The sequence below is a fragment of the Leuciscus leuciscus genome (genome assembly GCF_965113295.1).
Source record: "Leuciscus leuciscus genome assembly, chromosome: 5".
NCBI classification, from domain to species: Eukaryota; Metazoa; Chordata; class Actinopteri; order Cypriniformes; family Leuciscidae; genus Leuciscus; species Leuciscus leuciscus.
The window spans coordinates 43,679,664-43,705,954 of NC_138729.1; the positions used below are offsets into that span (position 1 = coordinate 43,679,664).

The 26,291-nt window shown below is 38.1% G+C and overlaps 1 protein-coding gene across 2 annotated transcripts in view; it reads right to left on the reverse strand.

Annotated features, from left to right (window-relative positions):
- Positions 1-26,291, reverse strand: part of znrf3 (zinc and ring finger 3) — a 74,402-nt gene that overhangs the window by 24,289 nt on the left and 23,822 nt on the right. The window contains exons 1-3 of one of the 2 annotated variants that reach the window (XM_082170233.1): positions 25,516-25,985; positions 24,127-24,561; positions 8,460-8,582 (exon numbers count right to left, since the gene is read on the reverse strand). In XM_082170233.1, coding sequence (XP_082026359.1) covers positions 8,460-8,582 — 123 coding nt within the window. In that variant the 5' untranslated portion in view covers positions 24,127-24,561; positions 25,516-25,985. Of the gene's footprint in view, positions 1-8,459; positions 8,583-24,126; positions 24,562-25,515; positions 25,986-26,291 lie in introns of those variants that run through there. The other variant, XM_082170232.1, reaches the window with a different exon arrangement.

Genomic DNA, 26,291 nt, shown 5'->3' on the forward strand with positions numbered 1-26,291 from the left:
AGTGACCATGTGTCTTCAGAAGACAAAAAAATATATATATATATATATATATATATATATATATATATATATATATATATATATATATATATATATATATATATATATATATATATATATATATATATATATACAGTATATCAAATTTAATCCTGATCCTCTTAGCGTTCACATTGGCATTTTAACACCGAACCTAAAGATACCAGGGATACGGTCACAACCTAATTTATCGGCTTTTACCGAACATCCAAAACAATGCTGTGTGCAGGGATAAATGCGCTCGTTGTATGTGCCTACATATGATGGTATTTTGACCAGCTGAGAACTCGTGAAGAACTTGTGTAAAGGAGTCAAAACAGCGGCAGGAATCCCTCCGTCACACACAAACGAAGATCTTCTGCGAGGAGACGTCGCTCTGATGCCTTTACCGAACTGTCTTTTGTCTGTTGTGTTCAAATTTAATTCGAACTGCACCAGAGTTCGTTTGGAAGCAGAGCGAGACCCATCTTTTCAGCGGTCTCGGTCCACTTGTTTGGTGCGCACCAGGGTTTGGATGGCAGCGTTCACACGTTCAAATGAACAGCACTAACAGAGCAAACGCACCAGGGTTCGTTTTAATCAGACCAAACATGACCCTTAAATTAAATAGTTTGATTCATATGGATCTCGTTTATGATCTCTTTATGAAATTTTTGAAGTTTTGGTCGAATGTACTTTCAATGGAGGAACAGAAATATCTCACATTTACTTAAAAATATCTTAATTTGTGTTTCAAGTTTGAACAAGTCTTATGGGGTTGGAACAACATGAGGGTGAGTAACTGATGATAGAATTTTTCTTTCTTTCCTTTCCTTTTTTTTATTTTAATTGGACAGTATCCCTTTAGTTCTTAATCAAGTAAACGTCTTTTTAACCCATTTTACTTCCGTAATGAAAATTATTTCTGAGTGAAACAGTATATTGAACAAGAAAGAAAATGGACAGGGGTGAGCTCAACTTTTAGAACAAGGGTCTGGCAACACCAAAGTCAGTTCGAATCTCTGGCAAAACAAATGCTGACAAAAAAATATGCTGAATGTATAAATTTAAAGGAGTTAATCATGAAAATGTATTAAAAGTAAATTAGGTCAATTTTGATTTCAAGCTACACAAAAAAAAGTGTCATCTACGCTGTTTTTTCTGCATCTTTTTCTATCCTCTCCCTCACTCCTTTTCCCTCGCCCCCCTCCGTCAAGTCCTCAACTTCCTCTCAATTAGCAGGTGTGCTAAAGCTTTCTTCTCCCTTCTCTCTTTCTGTAGCTCTCCAAGTCACTCACAGCTGACCCCCTTACACACACATAGGCACGCACACACACAGATACCACCCCCCTCCGGAGTATAAAAGAGTCTTAAAACTTGGGATGGAACTTAATCCATGAAAGAAAAAGCGGAAAAAAAAGCCCGCCAAGTGGCCCGGCCCATCCCAGCATGGCACAGTGTTCAAAGAGAAACACACACATACTATTACCGCATCTGGCAGACACAACATTACACGCTCTGTTCGCCGCAACAACCTAAAGTGACGTGTCTCGCATATTCTGCTCCATTCTTTTTGGAAGGGCAGCCTGGAAAAATCCACAGGTGATTTGCGAAGTCTTTGATTTTCATTCTCTTGTAAACACTAAAACAAAATACTTCCTGGGGGAGCTCTTTGAACTGAGATACCACCATGACATTTTCTCTGGCGGCTTATCCGTCTCCCTCTCTTGCGCACTCTCGTTCCCCTCCTTTCGCTTTTCCTCGAGCTCTTGTCTTAAGCTCCCCGGGTTTCTTTTCTTCTCTCTTTAAATAGAGGGCCAGGACTGTGAAGTCTAATAATGGTCATTTTGCCTCCCATTGAAGGCTGGGTAATTCTGCCAGGCCTCGGTTCACTTTGAAACACATGACACAGGGAGCTTCCCAGTGGCCATGGCAACTCACTCAGTGGGTTCCAAAGCCATGATTTCATACTTGTGGCGGGACAGAAACCTGCCGGCCAATCGGAAGAGGCTCCGCCCACTGGGAGAGAACCTTTGACACCAAGCAAAGGAAAACCCAGTGAGATAATATCAGCAAGTTGAGGCATACACAAACATAAAAGAGAAACCCCAGAGCTAGGGCCCCATCAGCACTCTGCGCTTCAAAAACGCCAACCGTCCCCCCTCGCCCCACCCGTTCCTGCTACTTCTGGATGGTCTGCGTGTGAGTGTGCATGTTAATAATGAAAACTAAATGTGGAGTTTAGATTAAAACCCAATACGTCACAATCAAAAGATGTACATTAAAGGGAAAGTTCACCCAAAAATCAAAATTCTTTCACCATTTACTCACCCTCAAGTTGTTCCAAACCTGTATGAATTTCTTTCTTCTGCTGAACACAAAAGAAGATATTTTGAAGAATGTCGTAAGCAAACAGTTGATGGGCCCCATTTTTTTTCTTTCATACTTTGGAGGTCAATGGGGTCGAAACTGTTTGCTTATCCATATTCTTAAAAGTATCTTATTTTGTGTTTAGCAGAAGAAAGAACAGCTTGAGGGAGAGTAAATGATAAGAGAATTTTCATTTTTGGGTGAACTATCCCATTAACATTTCTTTCTACCAGTGTTTTTTCTCTTTAACTAAAACTAAAACTTTAAAAAAAAAAATTTGTGATAATCGAAAATTGAAATAAGATAAAATATATATTAGAATAAATATTAGATGAAAAACAAATGGAAATGAAAAAAATTCTTTAAAAAATCAATAATAACAAATTAAACAATATAGAAATTAATTATGAAATTACAAAAGCACAATTTTTTTAAATAAAAAACAAAAATAAGAATTTTAATATTAATAAATGCTATAATATGTAATAAAATATATAAAGCACAAAACATTACTAAAACGTAAAATAAAATGAAAATGAAAATTCAAAATAATAAAAGCTAATTCAAAATATTAATAAATGCTATAACAGTATATAAATTATCCTAAAATAACACTGATTCTGACATCCTAAGAAAAAAGACAAAGTTTTAGCTTCAAAATCAATACATTCCTGCATCACAATCTTTGCTCTAGTGCTGCAGCTTCATCTCCCTCTGCTTTTTAATCGAAGTGACTCGAGCACTGTGCAGTCAAGCAGCAGGTGGGTGGAGGTGCTTCAAGCCGCCTCCGGCCTGCGTCAGGATTTAGCTTCCTTTCTAGAGCAATTACGCCACATAAAAAGCAATGTTCCAGCTCATCAAAGAGGAGTTCATCAAATGGTGATGTACAAGGAAAATGCACATATGTGTGGACACCTGGAAGCTGATTCAATCACTTTCCCTTAGACACTTTCACAAATGAAAGGCAAATGTGCGACAAAAATAAGTAGCACAACTGTTTTCAACACTGATAATAATAAATGCTAATGATAATACAATGTTTTTTGAGCATTGAGTTTTTTTTTCTCAAAGAGCACCAAATCAGCATATTGGAGTGATTTGTAAAAGATCATACGACACTGAAAATAGGAGTAATAGTTGAAAATACACAGAAATAAATTATATGTCACAATATTACTGTTTTTACTGTTGTTTTTACTGTAGTTTTTACTGCAGCCTTGCTGAGCATAATATGTTGGTCATGTTATATGTTCAGGCACTTCAAAGTTCAAAGAATATCATGGTTTTACCATACCATGATACATGTCCACTTCCACCAAGTTAAAGAACTTAAATCAAAGAAAAATAGATACTATTTGGACTTGTTTCTCACACCCACACACACACACACACACACAGCCATGTGGACTGATGCAATGGGAACGGGAAGACTCAGTGTGCAGTGGGGAGATGAAAGGACAGAACCCCTAGGCCGATTTTGCATGTGTCAGAGCAGAGCACTGTTTGGGAAAGAAGGATATCATGCTGGCAAGGAGACAAAAAAGAGAGAGAGAAAAAAGAGAGAGCCCAACAAACAGATCAAGACTGCCTTCGAAAGAGAAGGAACCTGCTGGGAATGTATGAAGTATATTCACCACAGGAGAAACAACAAGATCTGTGTAAGATACACAAATAGGAGACAAGTTTCACTGCACTTGAAGATGAAAAGTTCTGAGGAATAAAAGCCACAGGTGGAGAACTATGGAGTTAAATTGGTACATAATTATACAACTGTAAGAACATTTGTCATTAATTTCTTTCTAAAACTTGTGGGGGGGGGTTGCTGGTTCAAAGGCAACTCAATCTGTAATTGATGCATCTGTAATGTCATAAAAAATAAGTAGGGGTGAACTAATGGGTGAATTGTTCGAAAAATAAAAATACTATAATAATTTTGCTACACGTTGCTTTGCTGGCTGTGAATGCAGTAAAATCCTAAGCACACAAACTAAAATACATTGGGTGGCGATGTGGAGCGTGTAAACAAGTTGACTGTATTTAACACAGAATGTCGTCTGCCTCTAGGCGCGATTTTACTAAATAACCTTAAAAAATGGAATTACTTTTGATCAAATGGATGAATATGTCATATTCAAATTTATTTATGAGCCCAAATATTCAAATACAACTTTTTTTTTTTTAAATGCCCATCCCTAAAAATAAGGATTATAAAACAGTCTTCCTCACTAATATGTTCTGCCTTACAAACAAATATGGCTAAATAAAAAAAGAGCTCACTTAAGCCCAAAGCATACTTCAGCTGTGAAGAAAAGTGATACAAAAGAGTAGACAAAGCAGCATATCCCTTCTCCATCATTTTTGTTTTAGTTCTTGTTCTAAACTTTGCGTGCAATGGCAGATCTTGAGGCTGCTCGATTATGGCAAAAATCATAGTCACGATTAGTTTGGTCAATATGGAAATCATGATTATTTAACATGATTACTGGTGGGCGATATGATCAAAGTCTTATTTCAGGATGAGTAATTCTAGTTATCAGTAAAATTTCACAATTATCGATAGGCTACTCTAATTTATTCATTCAAGAGCAGTGAGTGCTTTTGATTTTTGTCTTTTGTTGTTTGATTAACATTAATAACACAGACTAAAGCATTAATACTGGGCTGCTGTCACTTTAAGAATAAATGAACGGATCCAATATACTGGTTGTTACGCATGCGTTTTCTTTCTCACCTGTTTACATTCACTATCCGACTGCGTTTGCAAGGATACTTACCAAAACAGCATGTTGACATTTTAGTGCGTAGGCTTTTTGACTGTTTAGGCGCGAATGCGAGGAAAATTAAGTACCTGAGCCTTTAAGGTATCATTTGATCCCTCATGACATCACATCCTTGCAGTTCAAAACAGGCTTCTTATTGGCTACTGAGAGAATCAGTGCAAGGAATTAGACTCCAGGTCAGACATGTACACTGTACATGAATAATCCATAAACACTTCAAACTAATTTCCTGAGGATTCCCGATGAGAAGATCCACAATTCGATGAGACTAGTATAATAGGTCAGAAAGAATGGTGCAACAGAACAAAAGAATGAACAGGAACAAGAGAGGAAGCTGGAGAGGTGGGAGGTGAGCAGAGCGATGGCTCTCTGCGGACAGAGACAGGAAATGAAGGAAGAAACTGTGTACATATACATGTCAGTGGGGTAGCTCCGTCAAGACCTTACACAAATTGGAGAAGCCCACATGACCTTTTTTCAAATATACACAGAGGGCAGGGTGTGACAAACCTGAGCCACTCACATCTTTAGCAAAGACAAACCATTCACGCGACCCACTGCACGTTACATTGTGTTGTTGATCAGAACAGATTTTTGTTGCTTTAATTGTAATGCTATCATTCAGGGTTTCAAACCCGCATACACTTATTTATTTACTCATGTTGTTCCAAACTTGAATTAATTTATTTCTTTGGAAAACAAAAAATATGTTGGAGAATGTTGACAACCAAACCGTTTCAGTTCCTATTGACTTCCATCATATTTTTTTGTTCATATAATGCAAGTCAATGGGAACTGAAACTGTTTGGTCTTCCACAAAACAAAGTTATTCATACAGTTTTGGAACAACATTAATAGGGTGAGTAAATGACAGAATTTTCATTATTTGGGTGAACTAACCCATTACAACACTACACACACAAACCAGAGTGACAGACTCTCAAAACTGCATGGCTCAATGTCCATGAAAATTAGCATTTACACAGACTGGGAAACAAGCAATGATGTTTCAGTCATTAAAAATAACAAAAATAAAACAAAAACAAATGCATTTCTAAATAATGAAATGAAATGTTAAATGCATCCTTGCTGAATTAAATGAAATTATTTTCAAAAAATCATCACTGACCCAAAACTTATAAAGGGTAGTGCACATTTCAGACAACAGCGGAAAGATAAAAGAGACAGTGAAAGGAAAAGAAAAACAAAGATAAGGGCAGAGGTGGCACAGCAGGGATAGACTGGCACAAGCGGGTCAAGAGGACACTGGTGAGACTGGACAGACACTGATGCTGGGACTAGAATGAGAACCCCAGCTGAGCGCGGGCCTGTATCAGAGGCCCGATTACGACAGCCAACTCTCTAATTATAGCACTGGCACAAAAGAAGGGGAGGATGTTTTTCTATCCTATTATTATGAAAGAAAAAGAGATGGAATGTGTTTACCCCCGTTCACCTAAAGTGAACTTTCTGGAAATCATATCTGTTGATATTCGAAATTTATTTTTCAAGTGTTATTTTTGTGTTGGTTTTATGATAAGCTGAAATCTTAACTGATGCAGGTGTGCATCACAGAACAAAGAATTGTTTGCGCACTTTATTTATGTTCCTTGGCAAATGTTGTCTTATTAAAGCAACAAGAAAAATGTGTATACTGACATAACACAATTTAAGAGAACTAAATCTGTCTTAACCCTATAAAAAGACTACTGTGGATATGCTATAAATTATCAATATGACCAAAACTTTTTGCTGAAAAAACCTGTTGTACACAATCTTCTACATGCTTTCTGTCATCTGATTAATAGTTCATTCTTTTTTAGCAAGTAAAAGGCCTTTCTATATTTAATGACATTTAGAAAGTAAATGCAAGAATAACATTTATGTTGTTAGTGATATTTCAATATGAACACTTACTGGACTGAAGAAATGTAGGTTTTCCTATGCCCAACCATTTATTTCATTTTTATATTTGTAAAAATCATGTTAGGCTTTAGAGGAATGTTGATTTTACCTCTCAATCATCATTGTATTGCATTGCTTTATAAAAAAAATATACATAGCTTTGATCATAAAACTAAGCATTTAAATATCATCTTACTATGACATTATTGATTTTTAATTCATTTGTCAGGCATTACAGGGTTAAGACAGCAAAATCATGTGGGGGGAAATCGCAGACTCAAAGCAATTCCCATATGCCAAGAAAATAGCAAAAACTTAAATGAATATGCTTATTATTAAAGAACATCTCAATGAGAATTCAAAAGGGAGAATGTATTATGTGTAACGTTAAGCCCATTCCAGCATAAGGCATGGGAAAATATTTAGCTGTTTTGCAGCATGAGCGTCCTGCTGAGAATTAATGTGTGGAAATCCTCAAATTTCCACATAAAAAGATCAAACATGCAAATAGATACTGGTGTCTTGAGACTGCAGAAAGCTCAGCCAATTAGGAAACGCTTCATCTGCGTCTGGATTTGTTCATTGTGTCTAAAGAGCAACCCATGGAAGCCAACACCACACTGAAAGTATTCTACCATGTGACATCACAGCAGTTAAAAAAAAAAAAAAAGTCAGGTGACACTGTCTGGGTAGTAAATCAGTCTTGAACACAACCATTCAACAGTTCCTGCAAAACTGTGTAACACCAAGTTGAGTTACAGCAGTCTGGTTTGGCACAAATTGCCGGCAGACAATAGAACATGAAAATCTGCACAAAAAATGATGGAAAGATACTATTCTAATTCTGACGTGATGCAGACTGAATCATAATGATACCGTGTTCGTTCGTTGGCGGGAGGAGAACTGGTCCTCCAACTGAGCCTGATTTCTCCCAAGGTTTTTTCTCCATTCTGTCGCCTGATGGAGTTTGGGTACCTTGCCACTGTCGCCTCTGGCTTACTTAGTTGGGGAAACTTAATATTCAAAAATATCTGTGATCTGACTGTACTGACGCTGCTGTATGAGAACTGAACTGAGCTGGACGTTGACAATATTTTTTTGCAGAACTGCTTTATAGATGAAATGGACTAATTTAAATGAAATGCATGAGCCGAAAAGCATCATTTTCATGTTATCACTGTAAAGTTGATTTGAAACAATCTGCATTGTACAAAGTACTATATAAATAAAGGTGACTTGACTTGTCTATTTGCCTCATTTAGGGAAATTTCAATATATTTGTATAGTATTTACAATAGTTTTTAAATACCAAGAAACTGGACACATTTATGAACAGAACTTTGAACAAATCTACTACTGTGAGTAAACATTGAGCAGTGTCCTTACCTTGCCCAGTACAGTAAGACAGCTGGGGTCCAACTCGGGCTGCTCCAGTTTGACCACTCCAACCCAGCCGTATTCATACAAGTCCTCTTCATCGTTGTTGTTACACAGGCCCAAAGGGTGCATCTGCAAGACAAAAAGAATTTTTTCAGATTTTCAGATTTTATCGAAAATAAAATTCTGGCCACATACTCTCCCATTCCCAACTAAACAGATTTCAGCTTTTCACAAAGACTGACTGAAAGAAGAAGAGATGAAAGAAAAATGTCTTTAAGCTTTGAGAAAGGTTAAGTCAAATGCATTTTTTAAATAAAATTAAAGAGAAGTTTAATATTGCAATGCCGAGGGTGCACCTTTAAGTGATAAGCATTAACCAGACCATGTTATTGCGCCATAACTTCACTTCTTTTATAAACTGCCCTATACTGACGTGCCACGCCACACCCACAAGCCAGTGAAGGTGTGGAAACTCTAAAAGGTATGAGTGGAGAAGACATGATCATTAAAGTCATTAGATGCGCACCAAACCATTCAAAATAGCGGACAATTTAGATGTCTTGCAGATTCTCTCCTCTTGGCTCAAATCCCATCTTTAATTTGTGGCAAGTGTGAAATTTAGCGCTTTTGATGTGTTGAAAATTTACAACATGGATGTTTATCAAATGAAAATCTTCAAGGAGATAAAACTCTCCTAAAATGAGAAAACTAGGTTAAGTATTATATAGCAATTACATAACTGCTGAATGAGGCCACGCATTGTTTGAGGATGGCGATTTATTACTTTATTAGTGCCATTAGCTTCAGTAGACGACCATTTCACGACATGTTGCTGGATTTTTTTATTAAATGAATGATAGCTTAAGCTCTGCTGGCCTTGCATTCAAAGGTAAAACCGATGGTAAACCTCATTAAAACTCCATGACAACAACTGATTCATCTGCTTTGACCTTAGTGACCTGTTCTCTACCCATAGCCTAGAGCTTCTGGGCAAAAATGAACAAATTGGATTAACACTCTGAAAAGGCTGATTATCATCTTAACTCTGGGATCAAAAGCCACATCAGCTCCCAAGAGGCCTTGAATTCCACATTTGCATTTAAGTTTACTGATGTTGTGGCATTTTATCTTATTAGACTGGCGACATATTAAAGCAGCGCTGTAAGGTGACACTGATAAACTAATTCCTCATCCAAAAATTCAAGATTATGTTAAGATACGGTGGTTCTAATCAGTGACCATCTACAAGCAAAGCATTCCTTTAATGCCTTGAGAACCTTGCATTTCAATGAGGATTGTTCATTGGATTTAATTGCGGTTTTGCAAAAGTGGCTTGTCAGGAGAAGTTAATGATGGCAACCACAAATATGGCAACAACAAAAAAAAAAGGCTGCAGGACATGGCTTGTTTTCTGCAAACACATTTACTGAATTCTTACTTAATTTCTCTTGTAGTTTAGACTACTTTTCTGGTAAGCACTGAGATTCCTTCCTAAGCAACTACCTAACTGATGGTTGTTTGTGTAACTGCACTCCCATTTTTCAACACGCATGAACCAATACTCGTGTTAACACACGAGTACCAGCATTTCCCTCCAGTTCGCCCCAACAAATTTCCCCAGTTGGCCCCCACGACTGGGTGAATGCCCAGTTGCACACTTTTCTCCAAACCAGGGTCCCCCATCTCTCCCTCTCCTTTTTCTGTCCATCATTCTGTGCTGCACCCAACCATCTCTTCTTTTACCACCAAAAGGTGTCCCTTGTGCAGCTCCGCCACCCTCAGTGCCTCTCATCTATCAGTCTCCTGTACAGCCGTTCACATGTGTATCTCCTTTCATGGGCAATACTCTCAATGAAATCACCATAACAACAGGCAGCCAAACTTCTCATACCCAGTTCCACCTTAAGCATGAGCAGAATAAAAAAAAGGTCAGATTGGTGCAGTACATAAAGTGCTGCAATGGCGTAAGTGATTCTCAATGGAGCTAGCCATGCAAGTTATCTCTCTATACATGGAATATGGAGGGCTGCCAACGTGACGCTTTTCTCCCCCCTTTATTTGTTTGTTTGTCTTTCGCTTGCACTAACTGATGATGATAATTATAAAGGGATGATATGTGCGAAGAAAAGCATGCCCTGCTTAATAATAGTAATACTAACACTTTGCAATATTTCTCAAAACCACGTTTGAAAACAGAAAATGGATAGATGAACAAACACAAACTGTTTTTTTTTCCCTCCTCGCCTTCGAATGAGGGTTGACCTGATTTGCCGTTGGTGAGGGGATTGGAACAGAATAGCCAGTTTAGGCCTTTCCCATCTCAAAGAAAATCAAAATGCCACTCACACCACACACAAACTTTGTCCAATTCACTGGTGCTTTGATCATCAAGTGTTTCAGCCTCCTCAGGAGAATCAGTCCAGGTAGCAGAGTTTCTATTGCACCTTCATTTTTAGGGTTTTTCTCTGATGTGTTGACTGCGTTTGATAAAACTATTGGGGGCTTCAGAGAGTCCTGCAATTGAAAGAAAGCAGTATGTGTGCGCGCATCTGCCTGGGGCCAAAACAGTGGGAGCCAGCTTAAACTCAACTAAAACTCATAAAAAATATTTTAGACCACACTTGGTTTCTTTCACTGCACCAAAATAGTAGGGCTGGGTAAAATGCATTTCACAATCTTCATTTAAATAATTGAACAATTTAAATATTGTTTCTTAAAATCCCAAGATCAATCTTTTGCTATATAGGCTATACTAATGTGAAGCCACAAATACAATAGAACAAAGATACAAATTAAATAAACAGTGCTTGTTTTTCAGGTCTTCTTGCGCTAGAATGGTTTAAAATCGCTAGAAGGTTTAAACTGACAGGACCTAAAACACTTACAATTATGAACTTTCACTTTCACGCAATGAATTGCAATTCTGTCATGAAAACTCTCTGAGAGATTTGCATGGGAACGGTAACGGTAATGGATATGGCAATGTTAATCTATTTGGTCTTGGCGGAATGGATCTGCTACGCTGCTGCTGAAGAACAAGTACAGAGACTTGCTCTGCCAATACATTCACAGAGTTTGCTGTGAGCATGTAAGATATACAAGTAACATTCATGAAATAACCCCCCATAGCAGATCTTCAGGTGGAGCTGGGGAAGGTGGAAGGTTTCTGAAAGCACGCTGCAGACTGCTGTTGAGCCGCAACTCATTGGCAGCTGATGCAACGGCAACCAATCAATGTAGATGACGATGCAATCGCTACCAAATGAGTTTAGGACCTATCAGCCTGCACCATCTAGAATTTCATTCCAGAACTTGGTATTTAATTTGAGAATCACATGCGTTTCGAACGGTGGTGCCTGGTCTGTACGGATCAACTATGATCCTGACTTGACATCGCACATCCTGTGATGTGACTATCACACTGCAATATCGATGCTAAAACTAAATATCGTGCAGCCCTAGAAGGTACTCATTTCGGACAATTTAGTGATTGGTAGAGACACTTATTTATTTAACTGTTGTAATTCAAATCAAAATCATCATACAGTTTTCATCTTCTGAAATCCACGTGAATGGAGAAGCCTGGAGCCATTGCTGAGATGCAATCCCAAATTACCAGCCCGATCTCATCCCAAGGCGTCATATACTGACGCTTTTGACATTTCGTCTAGATCCAACGCACATGGCACCCTTTATCGTCAATATGAGACGCAGATAGATATGGGCCAGAAGGCGCCTCCTAGCGGTCTAACCCTAACCCTACCCCAGACCTAAACCTACCCATAACCGAACAAAGCTCTGTGCGTTTCATATTGATGCTAAAGGGTGCCATGTGCGTTGGATGTAGACGAAATGTCAAAAGCGTCAGTATATGACGCCCTAGGATGAGAATGCGTTGAAATTACATAAGCAAAACTGATTCAATGAATGATAAATGACCAAATGCATTTAAATAAAAAGACAGTTGACTCAAAGGCTGCAAGACTCAAGGACACTAAACAGAGCTGGCCTAAAATCAAACCAGCAGATAGTAGCCTAAACATTTTAAAAACACACCCCTTCTTATCAGCAAAGCTGACCTAAACGTGTTGGTACACAGAGCAAGCGTTCATGGATCGTGGCTGTGGTCCAGTAGTAGAGAACACAGAACAGATGAGTCGCAGCCACAGGCATGGCATTTAGGTCAAGGCCAGTATCAATTTCACCCACAACAATCAAAAAGCCCAGCTAGCCCGAGGGTACGCTCTGCTATCAAACTCAACTCCATAACCCACACTACAACCACTCTCTGGCTTCAACTGCATGTAACCCGATACCAAGATTTTTCATAGCTAATTTATGTCCTCTGATTAGTGAGTATAAAACTAACAAACCTACTTAACCGCAACTATAATCTGACACGGAACACATATATCATTCACGCCAACAAGGCCACAAGTCCATGGACTTCAAGCTGAGAAAGTTTCGTGGAAAAAAATATTTCCTTCTGCAAGGGGCAATTTCTCTCCTTTCTCATGCCGCAGGTCTCACCAACCTCCCCCCCCTTTCCCAGTTCTGACCCTGTGCCCGTCACCCAGCCCCCACCCCCTGCCGCGGGAGTGTGGAATAGTTCCTGGAATAACAGACCATCCTGCCAGGAGAGGTGGGGGAATATTTGATCAAAGCCACAAGCGGGCTTCAGAACCCCCTCCCCTCTTCCCGGGCCCACAGCCACTTAGAGAAACTCTGTCCTCAGCCGTGGCTCTCAGGGCAGCTTTTCAAACAAGGCCAAGAGCCTTTCAAACAAGCAAGAGTGCTGGGAGTTCTCAGTGCCGAGCTGAGCTAGCAAACGCCATGTGCACAGGAGCCTCGGACGTTTGCTGGCTTCCCTCTCGGTTTGTATTTTGGCAGTTGACAGAGACAGAGTGGGATACTTCTGATATACAGGGTTTAGAAGACATAGTGATCAATAATAAACCATGTTTCCAAGTACTAGAAGCAGCTGACACAGTTTAACTCGCAAAAAAAGTTGTTTACCAACTATCAGATCATGGTAAAAAAAAAAAAACGTATTGAACGTTGAAGAAAAATCTAGTCCTTTTAGGCCAGAAACATTCTTTACACACAGATGTGAGAGGTTAGTCGATTTGTAGTCCAGTTGTTTTTTTTTAAACATTTGGTCAACAAACACCACAAGAATGTTTGGGAAAAATCTAGAAAAATGTTGTTCAATATAATCCAGTGACAGTCATAGTCAATGTCGGGAAACAGAAAATTTGAAGCGGATTAATAAATCCTAACACATCATATTCATACATCACATATATACACAACAAACCAATTTTAAAACATGCATCTGCTCAGAATGATACAAATGCAAAAGTTAACTACGCTGCTACAGTCAGAATGTCCAAGTCAAGTTGTGAATACAGTCTTTTTATAACAACGCACTGAAACACAAACAATGAAAACTAAAAACTAAAAAATTCCATTAATTTAATATTTTTATATGAATTATTTTTATTATGTTAAATGTAATATAAATTACATAAATTAAAAAATAATGTACATTAGTAAATTAATATTTAAAATTGAATATAGGTTTCATTTTGCACTTCATCCATAACGTCAGACCTCGTCTCATTGAGACGTGGTCTGGGAACCACATGTTCATTTTCTCGTATTTGAGGCGTGGTTTACGAATGCCCAGAGCCGTTTATTGGGCGCTACGAATGTCTATCAAATGCGCCTGTACGTAGCTCATAGCCAATCGTTTCAATTATACCAGATGACGTATGTAGAGCGACAGAAATTCGACGAGGAAGAAGACGAAATAAACTTGGGTTCTAAACTACTTAGAACACTATCTAAGGCTGCATCGAAAGGTAAAGGTAATTTCGCGTCTGCTGCCATGTTGGATCCATAGATATAAACAAACTGCTTCGGTGTGTCGCATAGATATCATCATCGTCTTGCTGCTCCCTCCCCGTTCTGTGATTGGTTCCCTTTTTGAGGGGAAAATCTGGTCCATGGTGTCCAGGCTGCCAAGCAGCGTGAATAAAATCGCACTGCGTGCAAGGCAGCATGGGGAAACCCAGGCTACTTTATTCACTAAAGTGAATAAATATGTCACAACGAAATATTGAGTAAATTGCTTATTGCCATCCAATGACAAAAACTATCACTAAAACAAAAAATTGTGTGAACACTGTTTGCAAGCCAAACAACTTCATCCACAGAGGACTTGTTTTTGCACTATGAGAGAAAAGGGATGGAAAGCATTTCACGTCAGTAACCGTAGCTTAACGCATGTCCATCAGTTGCGCAGGCGTGTCCTTTGGTGTAGACCGGAAGGTCATTTTCTCTTTAACCCTACGTGGATCCCTGCTGTAGCCGTTGGTCCCTCTCAGCTGTTACATATCTCTAACATTTCCTCATCTATAAAACTGGAAGGCCGTCTTGTAATCAAATGCCCACACATAGCGGGAAGAGCTTTGCATTGGGTACACAAGGCAACCCGGCCAGTTTCCTTTTGGCGCTGGTCGTCTGAACTCCCACCTACTATCCAAACAGAGGATGTGCTCACAGACTCCAACACTATTCTGGTTTGTCTATCGGAAGAGTGTGAAATACTGGAATGGGACAGATGCCTACAGCTTCTCCTCTACTTGCCCTGGACTATTTATCTTTCGCCTTCTCCCTCTTCGCTTTCATCCCACAGCCATAAAGTTGTCGGACATTTATAATATCACACTCCGATAGCAACGTGTTTCTAATCTGCAAAAGAAGCAATAATCAAAACAAAATGTATTAAAATGGAAGGAACTCAAAAAGCAAAGCAAAAAAAAAAAATTCAATTGCAAAAAACGTGGAAATATCTGAAGTTAGAGCATGCAGAACTCAAAACCTATTTAAATATATTTAAGAAGAGAGATAGAGGGAGAGAAGAGGAGGAGCTTGCCGCTCTGATTGCTTGTGTCTTCTCATTTCCCAAGCACTGGAAATAACTTCAAAGGGGATCGCAGCCTTGAAGAGAGCGCAGATAGAGTTACAGTGTGGCAGCTGGAGAAGCCTTGCAGGTGGGGCCTGCTCTGACGGTGTAATATTATCTCATAAAGGGAGACTGGGCCCTTTTTCAAAGGAGGCGACTTCCTCTCCTTTGTCGTCTAGACAAAAACGATGGAACGACAGTTGCAAAAGTCACCTCTGGCCAACAAAGACTCCAACAACTCTTGCCCAGAAACCATGTACATACCCAAGAAGTAAAGCACACACTGGAAAGTAGATGACATCATGAAGCACCAACCACAAGCATCTCAGATTTGTTCAAGGTTTAGAGAACAGGTTGTGCATTGGTGGAAAATTCGAGGACAATTTGCTTTTATTATCTTTACAACCAAGACATCTGCACACACTTCAAGCATTTGGCAGCAACTTTTTAACCAGGTACAAATTTTATTAGTTTAGGCATTTCTCGGGAATCAAACCCATGACCTTAGTGTTACCAGCATGTTTGAGCCACAGGAACACCAGAAGAGTCTTGAGACCTCTTATGCCATCTCACTGAAAACCATTCACACACTGTCCCCCTGGCGACGACATAAGCAAACAAATGGTCCAGTTCAGACTGGAGCGAACACTTAATATTGTGTAAATACTAAAATATGCATCAAGCCACCAGGGAGGACAGCTTTAGCAGAGGGGAAGTGACTGGTGAGTCTATTATAAGACTGTGAGTAGAGATTGAAACCATCAATGGTGTGAAAAAGATCTCTCTTATGGAGATGACTATTACTCAATAAACAAAATGAAAACTACAGTTGAATAGGAACATGATGATCACGAGAAAAGACAATGGCTGCATCTGAAATGGCATACTTCCCTTCTAAAAAGAAGTATCTTCTTCCGGCGAGATTCTGAAGTGTGCATACAATGGACACTTTACTATCCCATGAGGCCACGGAAAAGGATTTGTGAATGACAGTGAAGCAACGTAACTGACAGTGGTAGGTCACATGATAATGACAACATGGCGAATATAGCACATTTGGGTTAAGTACTACACGCATTCATAGTTAATACTATATAGAACATACTTTTTTAGCAGTCGCAAATAAGTGTTTATTTAAAATAAGTACCTACTCAAGAGAGTATGCCATTTTGGATGCAGCAAACTATCCAATCATGCAAATAGTTTTTAACAATATCGAATTAAGAAAATGTAACAATTTTCAGGGCTTAGTAAAGCTATGCTGTTAGTAGTTCATGATGTTTAAAATTCTATACAAGTTCAATCAAAGCAATAACAGAGTGTGACGCTAGCAAAGTCAAGGTCAAATCACTTTTTATCAAAATACAGTAAAAATAGCCGCTATCAATATGCGGGGTATTGATATCGCTTTTGAATATGCGCTCGCTTTTTCCTTTTGCTTTCCAATTTGTGATTACACGTACTCTGTGTATAGGGAGCGCCTCAACTGACCACACATTTTACAAGATATTTATCAATGACGCTCAGGATCTGTTGCGCACCAAATCCTCAGACATCGTCCTTTCAGTTATCTCTCTTTAATATCTTTAAGTGAAATCACATAAGTGAAATCATGATGTACTGTAATGTAACCGACTACCGCAGCAAACCTAATCATGTCCCTTTTTAATTTTCTGTGTTTTTCATGAAATCAGAATTAGGCTTTAGGCACATCCCTAGTCTATACCGTCACTTTTGATCAATTGAATGCATCCTCACTGACCCTAAACATTTGAACAGGTGGATAAATGAGCCTCCCAAATGCATAAATGTAAATCAATATTCAATTATAATGAAATAAACAATTATCCTATAAACAATTAAAACATCAATTTTTGAAATTGCAGGTTTTTTTCCACCATGCAACAACTTTATCAGTTCACAGCCACTTTAAACTACTCAATCTGAAGTGCCACATCAGGGAAAGTAAGAAAACCTCATGACAACAACATTCACACTTCAGCCTGTCATACTCCAACCTCTAGGTGCAAAAAAAAAAAAAACAGCATACGTCGAGGGTTAACGTGACATGATTTATGGGCAAGGAAGGCAAAAGTGCACGCCAGAATACTACCACAACTGCTCTTGAAGTTCAGGAGGTGGGTAAATCTGTACCCGGGAGGATTGTAGTCATCAACACCTAGCCTCACCGATGCCTTTGAAGTCCCTCCCTCGCTTTGAAGGTCCCGGCAAAAAGGAATGCCTGCACAGGGCTCTTGGAAAGCCCCCAGAGTTGTGGAATGCGGAGCAAGCCGCTGCCCGGCCTGCTGGAATGCGATTAGAGCGCTGGAACAGACGAGGGCTCTCGCGCCAAGGAAAGGCTGCTGCCACCACCAATGGCACGGCACTGGCCCACTCATTGCAAAAAATATTTCATAGAGAAAAAAATGGGTGAGAGAGTGGCAGGGGTGGGTGGATTGGTTGAGCAAAAAGAAACAAGGAGGTCACCAAAGAAAGAGGCCAAATATTAAGAACTTCAATTCCGTAATGAAATGTTTTAAATCCAGAAAGCGGCTGATCAAAGACAATTTGTGCCTTTGAAAACAGTGACAAAGAGTTGACTGAAAATGACAGAATATGAAATTCTGAATTCTAAAATATTTAACTGTAAAAAAATTAAATCAATTATTTTGAACACTTCAAGTGAATTTGAAATTCTGAATTCTAAAATATTCTAAAATATTCTAGCCTGATTATAATTTTCATGTTTTGGCCACTAAATCGTCAATATTAAAATTCTATATTATTTTTTCTACAATTAAAAAGTTAAACAATAAAAACTAAAATCAATCATTTTAAATGCTTCAAGTAAATTTAGGCATCACAACATTATAATGTACAGTATGAACTCTACACGAGTTGATATTGCACCAATATATTGTGCATCTGTAGTAACAGTCCCAGAAACAACACACACCGTTTCTTCAAAGTCCTTTTGGTACAAACATCTGCTAAGAACATAAATAATAAATGAGAAAACTGTGTCACTATAAAAGCAAGTAATACACCTCCATATTTCCACTGGCACAGTAACATCAGGCCAGACTCGAGCTGATCCTTCCCAGAATGAGTAGACTCACTAATCATATTTCCATAGCTCTTGGGTTTTATGTGCATTATGAAACAAGTTTCTAGTGTCTTGTTGTCAGTCAAACATTCCAGAAGAACGAGTACTTGTGCTTATCAAGTGCTTGTTTGTGTGTAAAACAAAAAACTATGCCTTTAAAAACTGATGCGTACATACAGTCTGGACAACTCTATTTATACACACGCCCTCTCTTTCACACACATACCACACTGACCTTAACGTCTTACCACTTAAACGAGTGCTGAGACATTGGGTCGGCTCTTGAAAGAGGGAAAGTAAAGCTGGAGATGACTGGGCTGATCCAGAGAGCTCTCTCTTTAAAGGTCACTACCATATAGACCATCTCCAACTGTCTCTTCCACAACCCATCACAGTAATGACTTGTTATGAGATCAACAGCATGGATGCCTCAAAATGAGCAGGGAATTTTGATGCATAGCCAAGATCTATAAAGGCTTAAACTTGGTTTATAATGGGATAATTCAACCAAACATTTTAAATCTTATCATTTACTCACCCTCAAGTTGTTCCAAACTAGTATTTGCTTCTTTCTTCTGCAGGACACAATGAAGATAATAGAGTGCAACAGTAAGGTTCCAAAAGTAAAAACATTCAATTTTTCAATAGGGAAATTGTTTTATTTTTTTACAACTTATAAACCTTTAAAGACAACCTTATAGTTCTGAAGTTGTCTTTAAAAGTTTATGAAGGTTATTTAACTACTTATTTTTTAAATAATTGTTTAACAACTAAATTTGAGGTGAAAAACTACATTACCCATGATGCTATACAGATAACTCCACCAATCAGAGTTACAGCAACAGCGAGCAAATCAGAAATCACATTACTCTCCCATGAAGCACCGCAAATGACAGTCGAGTCTTCATTGACTCTCAAAATACTTTTAATATAAATGCATATTTTGTATTAAACTTAAATTATATTGTTTCTATAAATATAGTCAACAAATTTAAATTACTAGTTTTATATTTTATCGTTTTTGTTCGCAATGCTGCATTCCTTCCCTCACTAAAGCAGTTGAGTGAGTACACAGTGTCTTTTTGTCCGATTTTCTAATATTTTTTGCTGTATGTTGTTATTCACCTCAGAGCTAGTTGGCTTTTCATAATATAGTCTTTTGTGTTCCACATACAGGTTTGAAACGACATGTAAATGATGACAGTTTTCCTTTTTTAGTGAGCTACCCCTTTAAACAATGAACAAATTTATAAGTAGATGGCAGTGCATTACATTCCCTACGCAATTATGACAGCACCGATGCAAATTCACTGGAAAACAGATGAGCTCTTGCGCGACCTGTTTTCAAAGAAAGCAAAAACATGGTTCCCAAGAGACAAACCAGTCAAAATATCCACCCATTCCCTGACAAGCTCACACATACATAACTCGACCGCAAGCATCACCCTCCACCCCTCTACACACACATAACATTTGGCTCAGCTGCAATGCAACTGGCTGAGGTAATTCAGCCCACCGTCAACCAGAGAATCGCAACATGCAACCCCTGTGTCAACACCACCTGTCAATCAAAAGAACAACCCCAACATGGGCCAGTCACTGAAAAGGGGGTGGAGACTGCCTCATCCAATCACTGGAAGATCCTTCAAAGCTTACTCTAGCCTCTGGACTTGCTCTCAAGTTACAGAGATAAATGCTGGTTGAATGATAGGACTCAAGAATGTGCGGCTATGGAAAATTGCACACTGTACAACCAGAATGTGTATTCTGCACCTCCACAGACTGTTGTTCTTGCCAACTCATCCCCCCCTTCACTATGCCACTATAGGTTAGATCAGGTTTCTGTTGCCTTAGATTTGTTTTCTTAAGGAGGTTGCCTTATAGAAGAAAACACTTCATTTCCAGGTCAAAGCCTATGGTCTGATTATACACGTGGGACTGGACTGAAGAGATGGCTGGATGGAGAGATTCAAGGCCACATGTGGATTAAATTGAAGGTCACGCCCAATTTCATTATGTTTGCATTTAAAGTATGCGAGGACATAAGGCAATAATCAGTTAATGAGGCATGACATGCAGACTTCAGTCTGTTTTACAGTTTCTTGAATTTCCATAAGACTCCAGAGCACTGACTACCGATACCAGTGACTTCTCGCACATTGACACCAGACACGAGCAGCGCGACACGATGCGACAAAAGCAAATAGATCCCATTGCAATCAGTCATGCTGTCTACACTGGACCAACAAATATGCAACACAACAAATGCCAGTCAGTAAACTTTTTAGTTTACTGAAGTAAAGTTTTTCTGCCATGCTCCATACGCTTGTACTACGTATAATACTTAATAACTTTTTATTTTAATATATTTTAAAATGTAATATATTCCTGTGATAGAAAAAAAATTAACTGAATTGTCAACAGTCTTCAGTGACACATGGTCACTATTGGATATTTCATCGTACGCCAATTTCTCCTGTCACATTTACATTAAGAATGTATTTGAATATTTATAAATTAACATTTACCTAAATGAACAAATTGTATTATTGTTATTTAATGTTATTGCATTAACAGAGTTGAATCGGTTTTAGTTTGTAGCGTTTTATTGTTAAAATTGTATGAAATTTGAATATCGGCTATACAGTACATGAAAACAATTACTTGGCTTAGCAGTATTGTCTAGAAGTGTAATATCTGTGCATCCCTACTTTTGAGTTTTAGCTGTCTTTGACTGAAGAAGCCCTGTTAGTTCTGTAGAATTTTTCCCTCTTCCTCTCCCTGCATGTAGCTCCTTTCCTGAAAACTTGAAGGGAGCATGGCTTGATGATATTCCAGAGGAAACAAGTGTTAAAAAGAAAAAAGGCCAAGCCATTTCCTGGCGTTATGAGAGCAGGACATGGAAAGGCAGGTAGAATTTAGGAACAGCCAAGGCCTCTGGTATATTCCTTAAGGGAAAATTTTGGATGCCATACACAGCAGAACCGGAAGCTATTTGGAAGCACATCAAAACAAGAATTGTTGTATCAATGCCATGGGTGGAAAGGAACAAAGCGGCTAAGAAAGAGATATGCTCTCATTCTACAGGAGGGGAAAAAAATGCAGATTTGATTAATCACTGCATCATTTGTTCATCAATACAGTCATTTCAATACAGTCATTTTCAATACAGTTCATCAATACAGGTTAAAGGCAAATAAATGATATTCCACAGAGCTTGCCCACTGGGAGGAAGTCTAAAATGCCCTCAATCTATTCAATTACTCATGTAAGGGAGTATATAGAGATCAGGTTGGACAAGTCTCTCTATGCATGCTAATACAGTTACACCAATATTTCTCCATGAGAAGAGAGATTTGTGGAGGAAAAAAAAACATCTAAGAGATTAACTCCGACTCAGTGGGGCTGAACTCAACAGTCTGTGTTGAGTTCACTGGTTTGCTCACACCCATCCTACCCATGCATGTCTTTGATACTTGACTATAAGGAATCTGGAGGCGTTGCGTTCACTACAAAAGAAACCTGCACTGCTGGGAGAACAAAAAAGGAGTGAGAACCATGTGCGAGTGCCAAGGCTGGGATTTCTCTTCATTCTCCTCCCCACATCTTTTTCACTCGTCTTCCCTCCCCCATACCAAACACCACCAAACCACTGAATCAGAAACTTCACTCCCCCCAAATGTTTCCACTTCACCAGCTATCTTATGGGCGCTCTCTCTCTTCCTCTCTCTCTCTCTCTCTCTCTCTCTCTCTCTCTCAGAGTGGCATTAGCATCCGATCCGAGATGGCAAAGGAGAAGAACCACCAATGAAATATTCAACACATCCATATTTGGATGTTGCTGATGGAGGGATCTAGTGTGGTTAAGGGAGAAGTGTTGGGGGTGGTGAGGAGGTTTGACTCCCCTTGGAGAGTTTTTTAAACCCATTACATCAGTTGTTGTTTTTTCTGCCTCACGGATTTAGAGGCCTGTGCTTTTGTGAAACCAGAAAATGACCTAAATTGACATTCATTTGGTTGCTGGTGGTTTAACATTTTTGCCAAATAAATAAATAAATAAAAGGTTCTCTCCTTGGTCAATGCAAAATTGCACAACTTGAAATTAAGCCACAAGCATATAAAAATATTAAAAAAAAAAATTTGTTGTTAATTCACAAAAGAACAACATATAATGTTGCCAAAGACAAACATGAATGCAGACTGATAAAATCTAAATAAGTTAAAAAAAAAAATTTAAAAAAAAAATGAAATCAATTGTTTTTAAATGTTAAAGGTAATTTTTACAGTGTTAAAACGAATATTCATTATGAGATTTGCTGAAGACTAGCAAATTATTAGTATTTTAAAGATTGACAAGTGGGTGCCAGATGATGTCAATATCCAATATTGCCAATACAAAACTGTCAAAAATGTTGGGGTATGTAAGATTTTTAACTTTAGCAAGTTATTTATTATTATAAAGAGGCTGCATTTATATGATAAAAAAATACAGAAAAAAACTGAAATATTATTACAATTTAAATAAACTATTTTCTATTGTAATATATTTTAAAATGTAATTTATTACTGTGATGTCAAAGCTGAATTTTCAGCATCATTACTCCAGTCATCATCAGTGTCACATGATCCTTCAGAAATCATTCTAAAATGCTGATGTGCTGCTCAAGAAACATTTCTTACCATTATAAATATTGAAAACATTTGTGCTTGTTAAAAGACCTGTGGAAACTGTGACTTATTTCATGATTCTTTGATGAATGGAAAGTTTGAAAGTACAGCATTTTTTTAAAACAGAAATCTTTTGCAAAATTATAAATACCACTGTCACTTTTGTATTTTGTACAAAAAAACAAACAAAAACAAACAAATTTTGATTGGTAATGTATATCTAATACCGGCCAATCTAAGCACATCCTTAGTTAATATCAGCCTGCTATGATAAGAGAAACAGTTAAAATAGACAGCTCTGTTAAACACACGTTACATGTTTAAGTCCAATCCAAATTCCAAATACCTTCCCCAAAAATCACAGCAGAAAATGTGGAAAAAGTCTGCAAAAGGCCTGCTCAAGACGGGACCTCTTAAGTCAAATAAAACCCATATCAAATACCGGGCAAACGAGACATGAATCAGAACCATTCAAACAAACAAACAAACAAACATCAAAACATCTTTTCCACTGAGTGCCAACGAATCCCGATCCCTCCATTATGTGCTACAGCTGCCCAGGCAGTCAGACCCCCGCTCTCTCTTAGGCAGCATTATGGAAACATTGTTGAGGAATGGGATGAATGGTATGGCTTTGATCTCTGGCCGTTGACCTGGCAGGCCCTGGTCCCTCCTCCACGTATGCGGCGGCCCACATCAAAACCCTTCGCTCGGGGAGATCAGCTGCACAGCCAGACCTAATCCCTGCACGAATTTAATCAGCCATCTCAACGACTCACATTACGCTTTTTAATTAGGAAAGAGTCATTGCTTCGGAATCACACCCAGCCGGAGTACTCGCACTGTGCGGACCTCTAAGTCCCTGTGAGCTTATGTCAAATATAAGATTTCACCTTAGGGTGAATAGAGAGATTTTTTCTTTGACTCACTTTTTAATAGACTGCAACTCCCTTCCGCCATAGAATAGGTTAGGCAAAGTCCAAGTCGCCATTCCAGTCTACATTCTCACCAAATCTTGATTAAGAAATACAATAGAACAAAGATACAAATGAAATGTTTTTCAGGTAAGTCTAAGAGTAGGTTACAGATATTCAATAATCAAATGTAAAATAACTGTATACTGTATAAATTAAATATACTTAATCTTTGTTAAAGCTACAAAAGTGATTTTCTCTTTGTATTTTGTTTTTTAATTAAGACTAATGACAGGCAGCAGCAGGAATATTAGGCTGCTGTCACTTTAAGACCGAAAGCACGGATCCAATATAATGATACGCATCCATTTTAATTCTCATTTGTTTACGTTCGCGTAAGCCATAAGAGACTGTGTTTATGAGGATACTCACTAAGATGGGCATTTAGGCCTGTCGCGATAGTCAATAAATCAATTAATCGCACGATAAAAAAAATGAGCTCGATAATTTTCTTTGTGTGGGGAGGCGGCGCCGCGGCGCTTGTCAGTCACATGGTCTTTGTATGGGAAAGCGCCGGCAGGACTGTTTGCGGCGACTGCCGGGAGAGAGAGAAGACGCTAGTTGTGAGTTGGAGGGGAAAAAAAGAAAAAGATGGAATTGGTTTCAAAGCCAAACGCGACAGCGAGCCCGATCTCATGAAAATGCGTATCTATACCACGAATGTTATTTCTCGTGCCATTTATACGCCAAAAATAGTTTTTGCGTGCATATGATACGCACTTTATGGCGTGCTCCTCACCCCTAATCCTAACCAAGTATTTTCAGTGCGTGGCATTTACACGCAATAAAGTGCGTCTCCGTCTTCCCGACAGTAAGTTACACAATCACTCGGGCGTTTGTTTAGTCGACAAAGTAACAGGAGGACAGTGCAAAATGGTGTGATATGGCCTGTTGAGGCTTTTTTTTATTTGTTTACAAAGGTCCTAACCGGCAGTTTTGCCTGTTATGGAATGTATCACTATTTATGTCTGAGCCTAATGTTTAATATTTTTTGAAGTGCAATTTTGTTTACATCCATTTTATTTATTGTTTTTGGTATTTATTCAAGTGAATTTTGTTGTTAACAGACACTGAGAGTCCATTGCTTTTATTGTTTTTGGTTGTTTTGTTAATTTTTTTGTGGATATTTAAAATGTTTTCCGTTTTCAATGTTTAATATTCTTAAGAAATAAAAGTTTATAGATCTTTGAAAAGGTGTACCTGCATTATTATGCCATTATCATTATATTAGATGAAAATGGTCTCGAACGACAATATTATCGTTTATCGCATTCGCAATAATTTCTTGGACAATTTATCGTCCAGCAAAATTTGTTATCGTGACAGGCCTATGGGCATTTTCACAAAATTTTGCATGTATGTCCATTCAAGCACAAATAGACGCGGAACAGAACAGAATTCAGTGTTCACGTGCTCCATGTGTGTGAACAGAAAACAGCGCACAAGGTCCGAATTGACTTCTCTTTCGCATCTTACATGCGAGCAGCTCATGATCCAATGTTTTTAAGTGTCTCAGAGTGGCTTGTTTCGCAGTAAATGCTGCTCCACATAAACTCCATAGTTAAATCTGCTCTCAGTTTCGGTCACTTATGTTGTGCATTCGGGAACGCAACATGTGCCAAACATCTTCCCAAATTTTTAATGAGAAGCTCTTATAAATCGGCTGCTGTCAACAAAAGAGACATTTTAAGGGCTCCCTGTGATTTAAAACTCAATGGTTTACCAATTGAAAATGAAGAAATAAAGACATTAATATTTATATTCCTATAAATATTTGTATTGCAATTTAACATTTGTACTGTAATAATAATTTTTCTGTAATACAATTTTTTTTAACTATTACTACTACTACTAAATAAAAATATAAAATAAAATGTTAAATAATATTGTAATATTTCACTATAAAAATAGTTTTATTTAAGAAAAATATTATTTATCAACTATGATAAATATCAAGTATATCTACATGACTATAATAGCTACCAATAATAATAATAATAATAATAATAATAATTAAACTAATATACTAGTCATACTGATACATAAATCACATATCCTCATATCCATAAATCCTACAAACAAACAAAAAAAGGGGGAAAAACATTCCAAAATGTCATTTT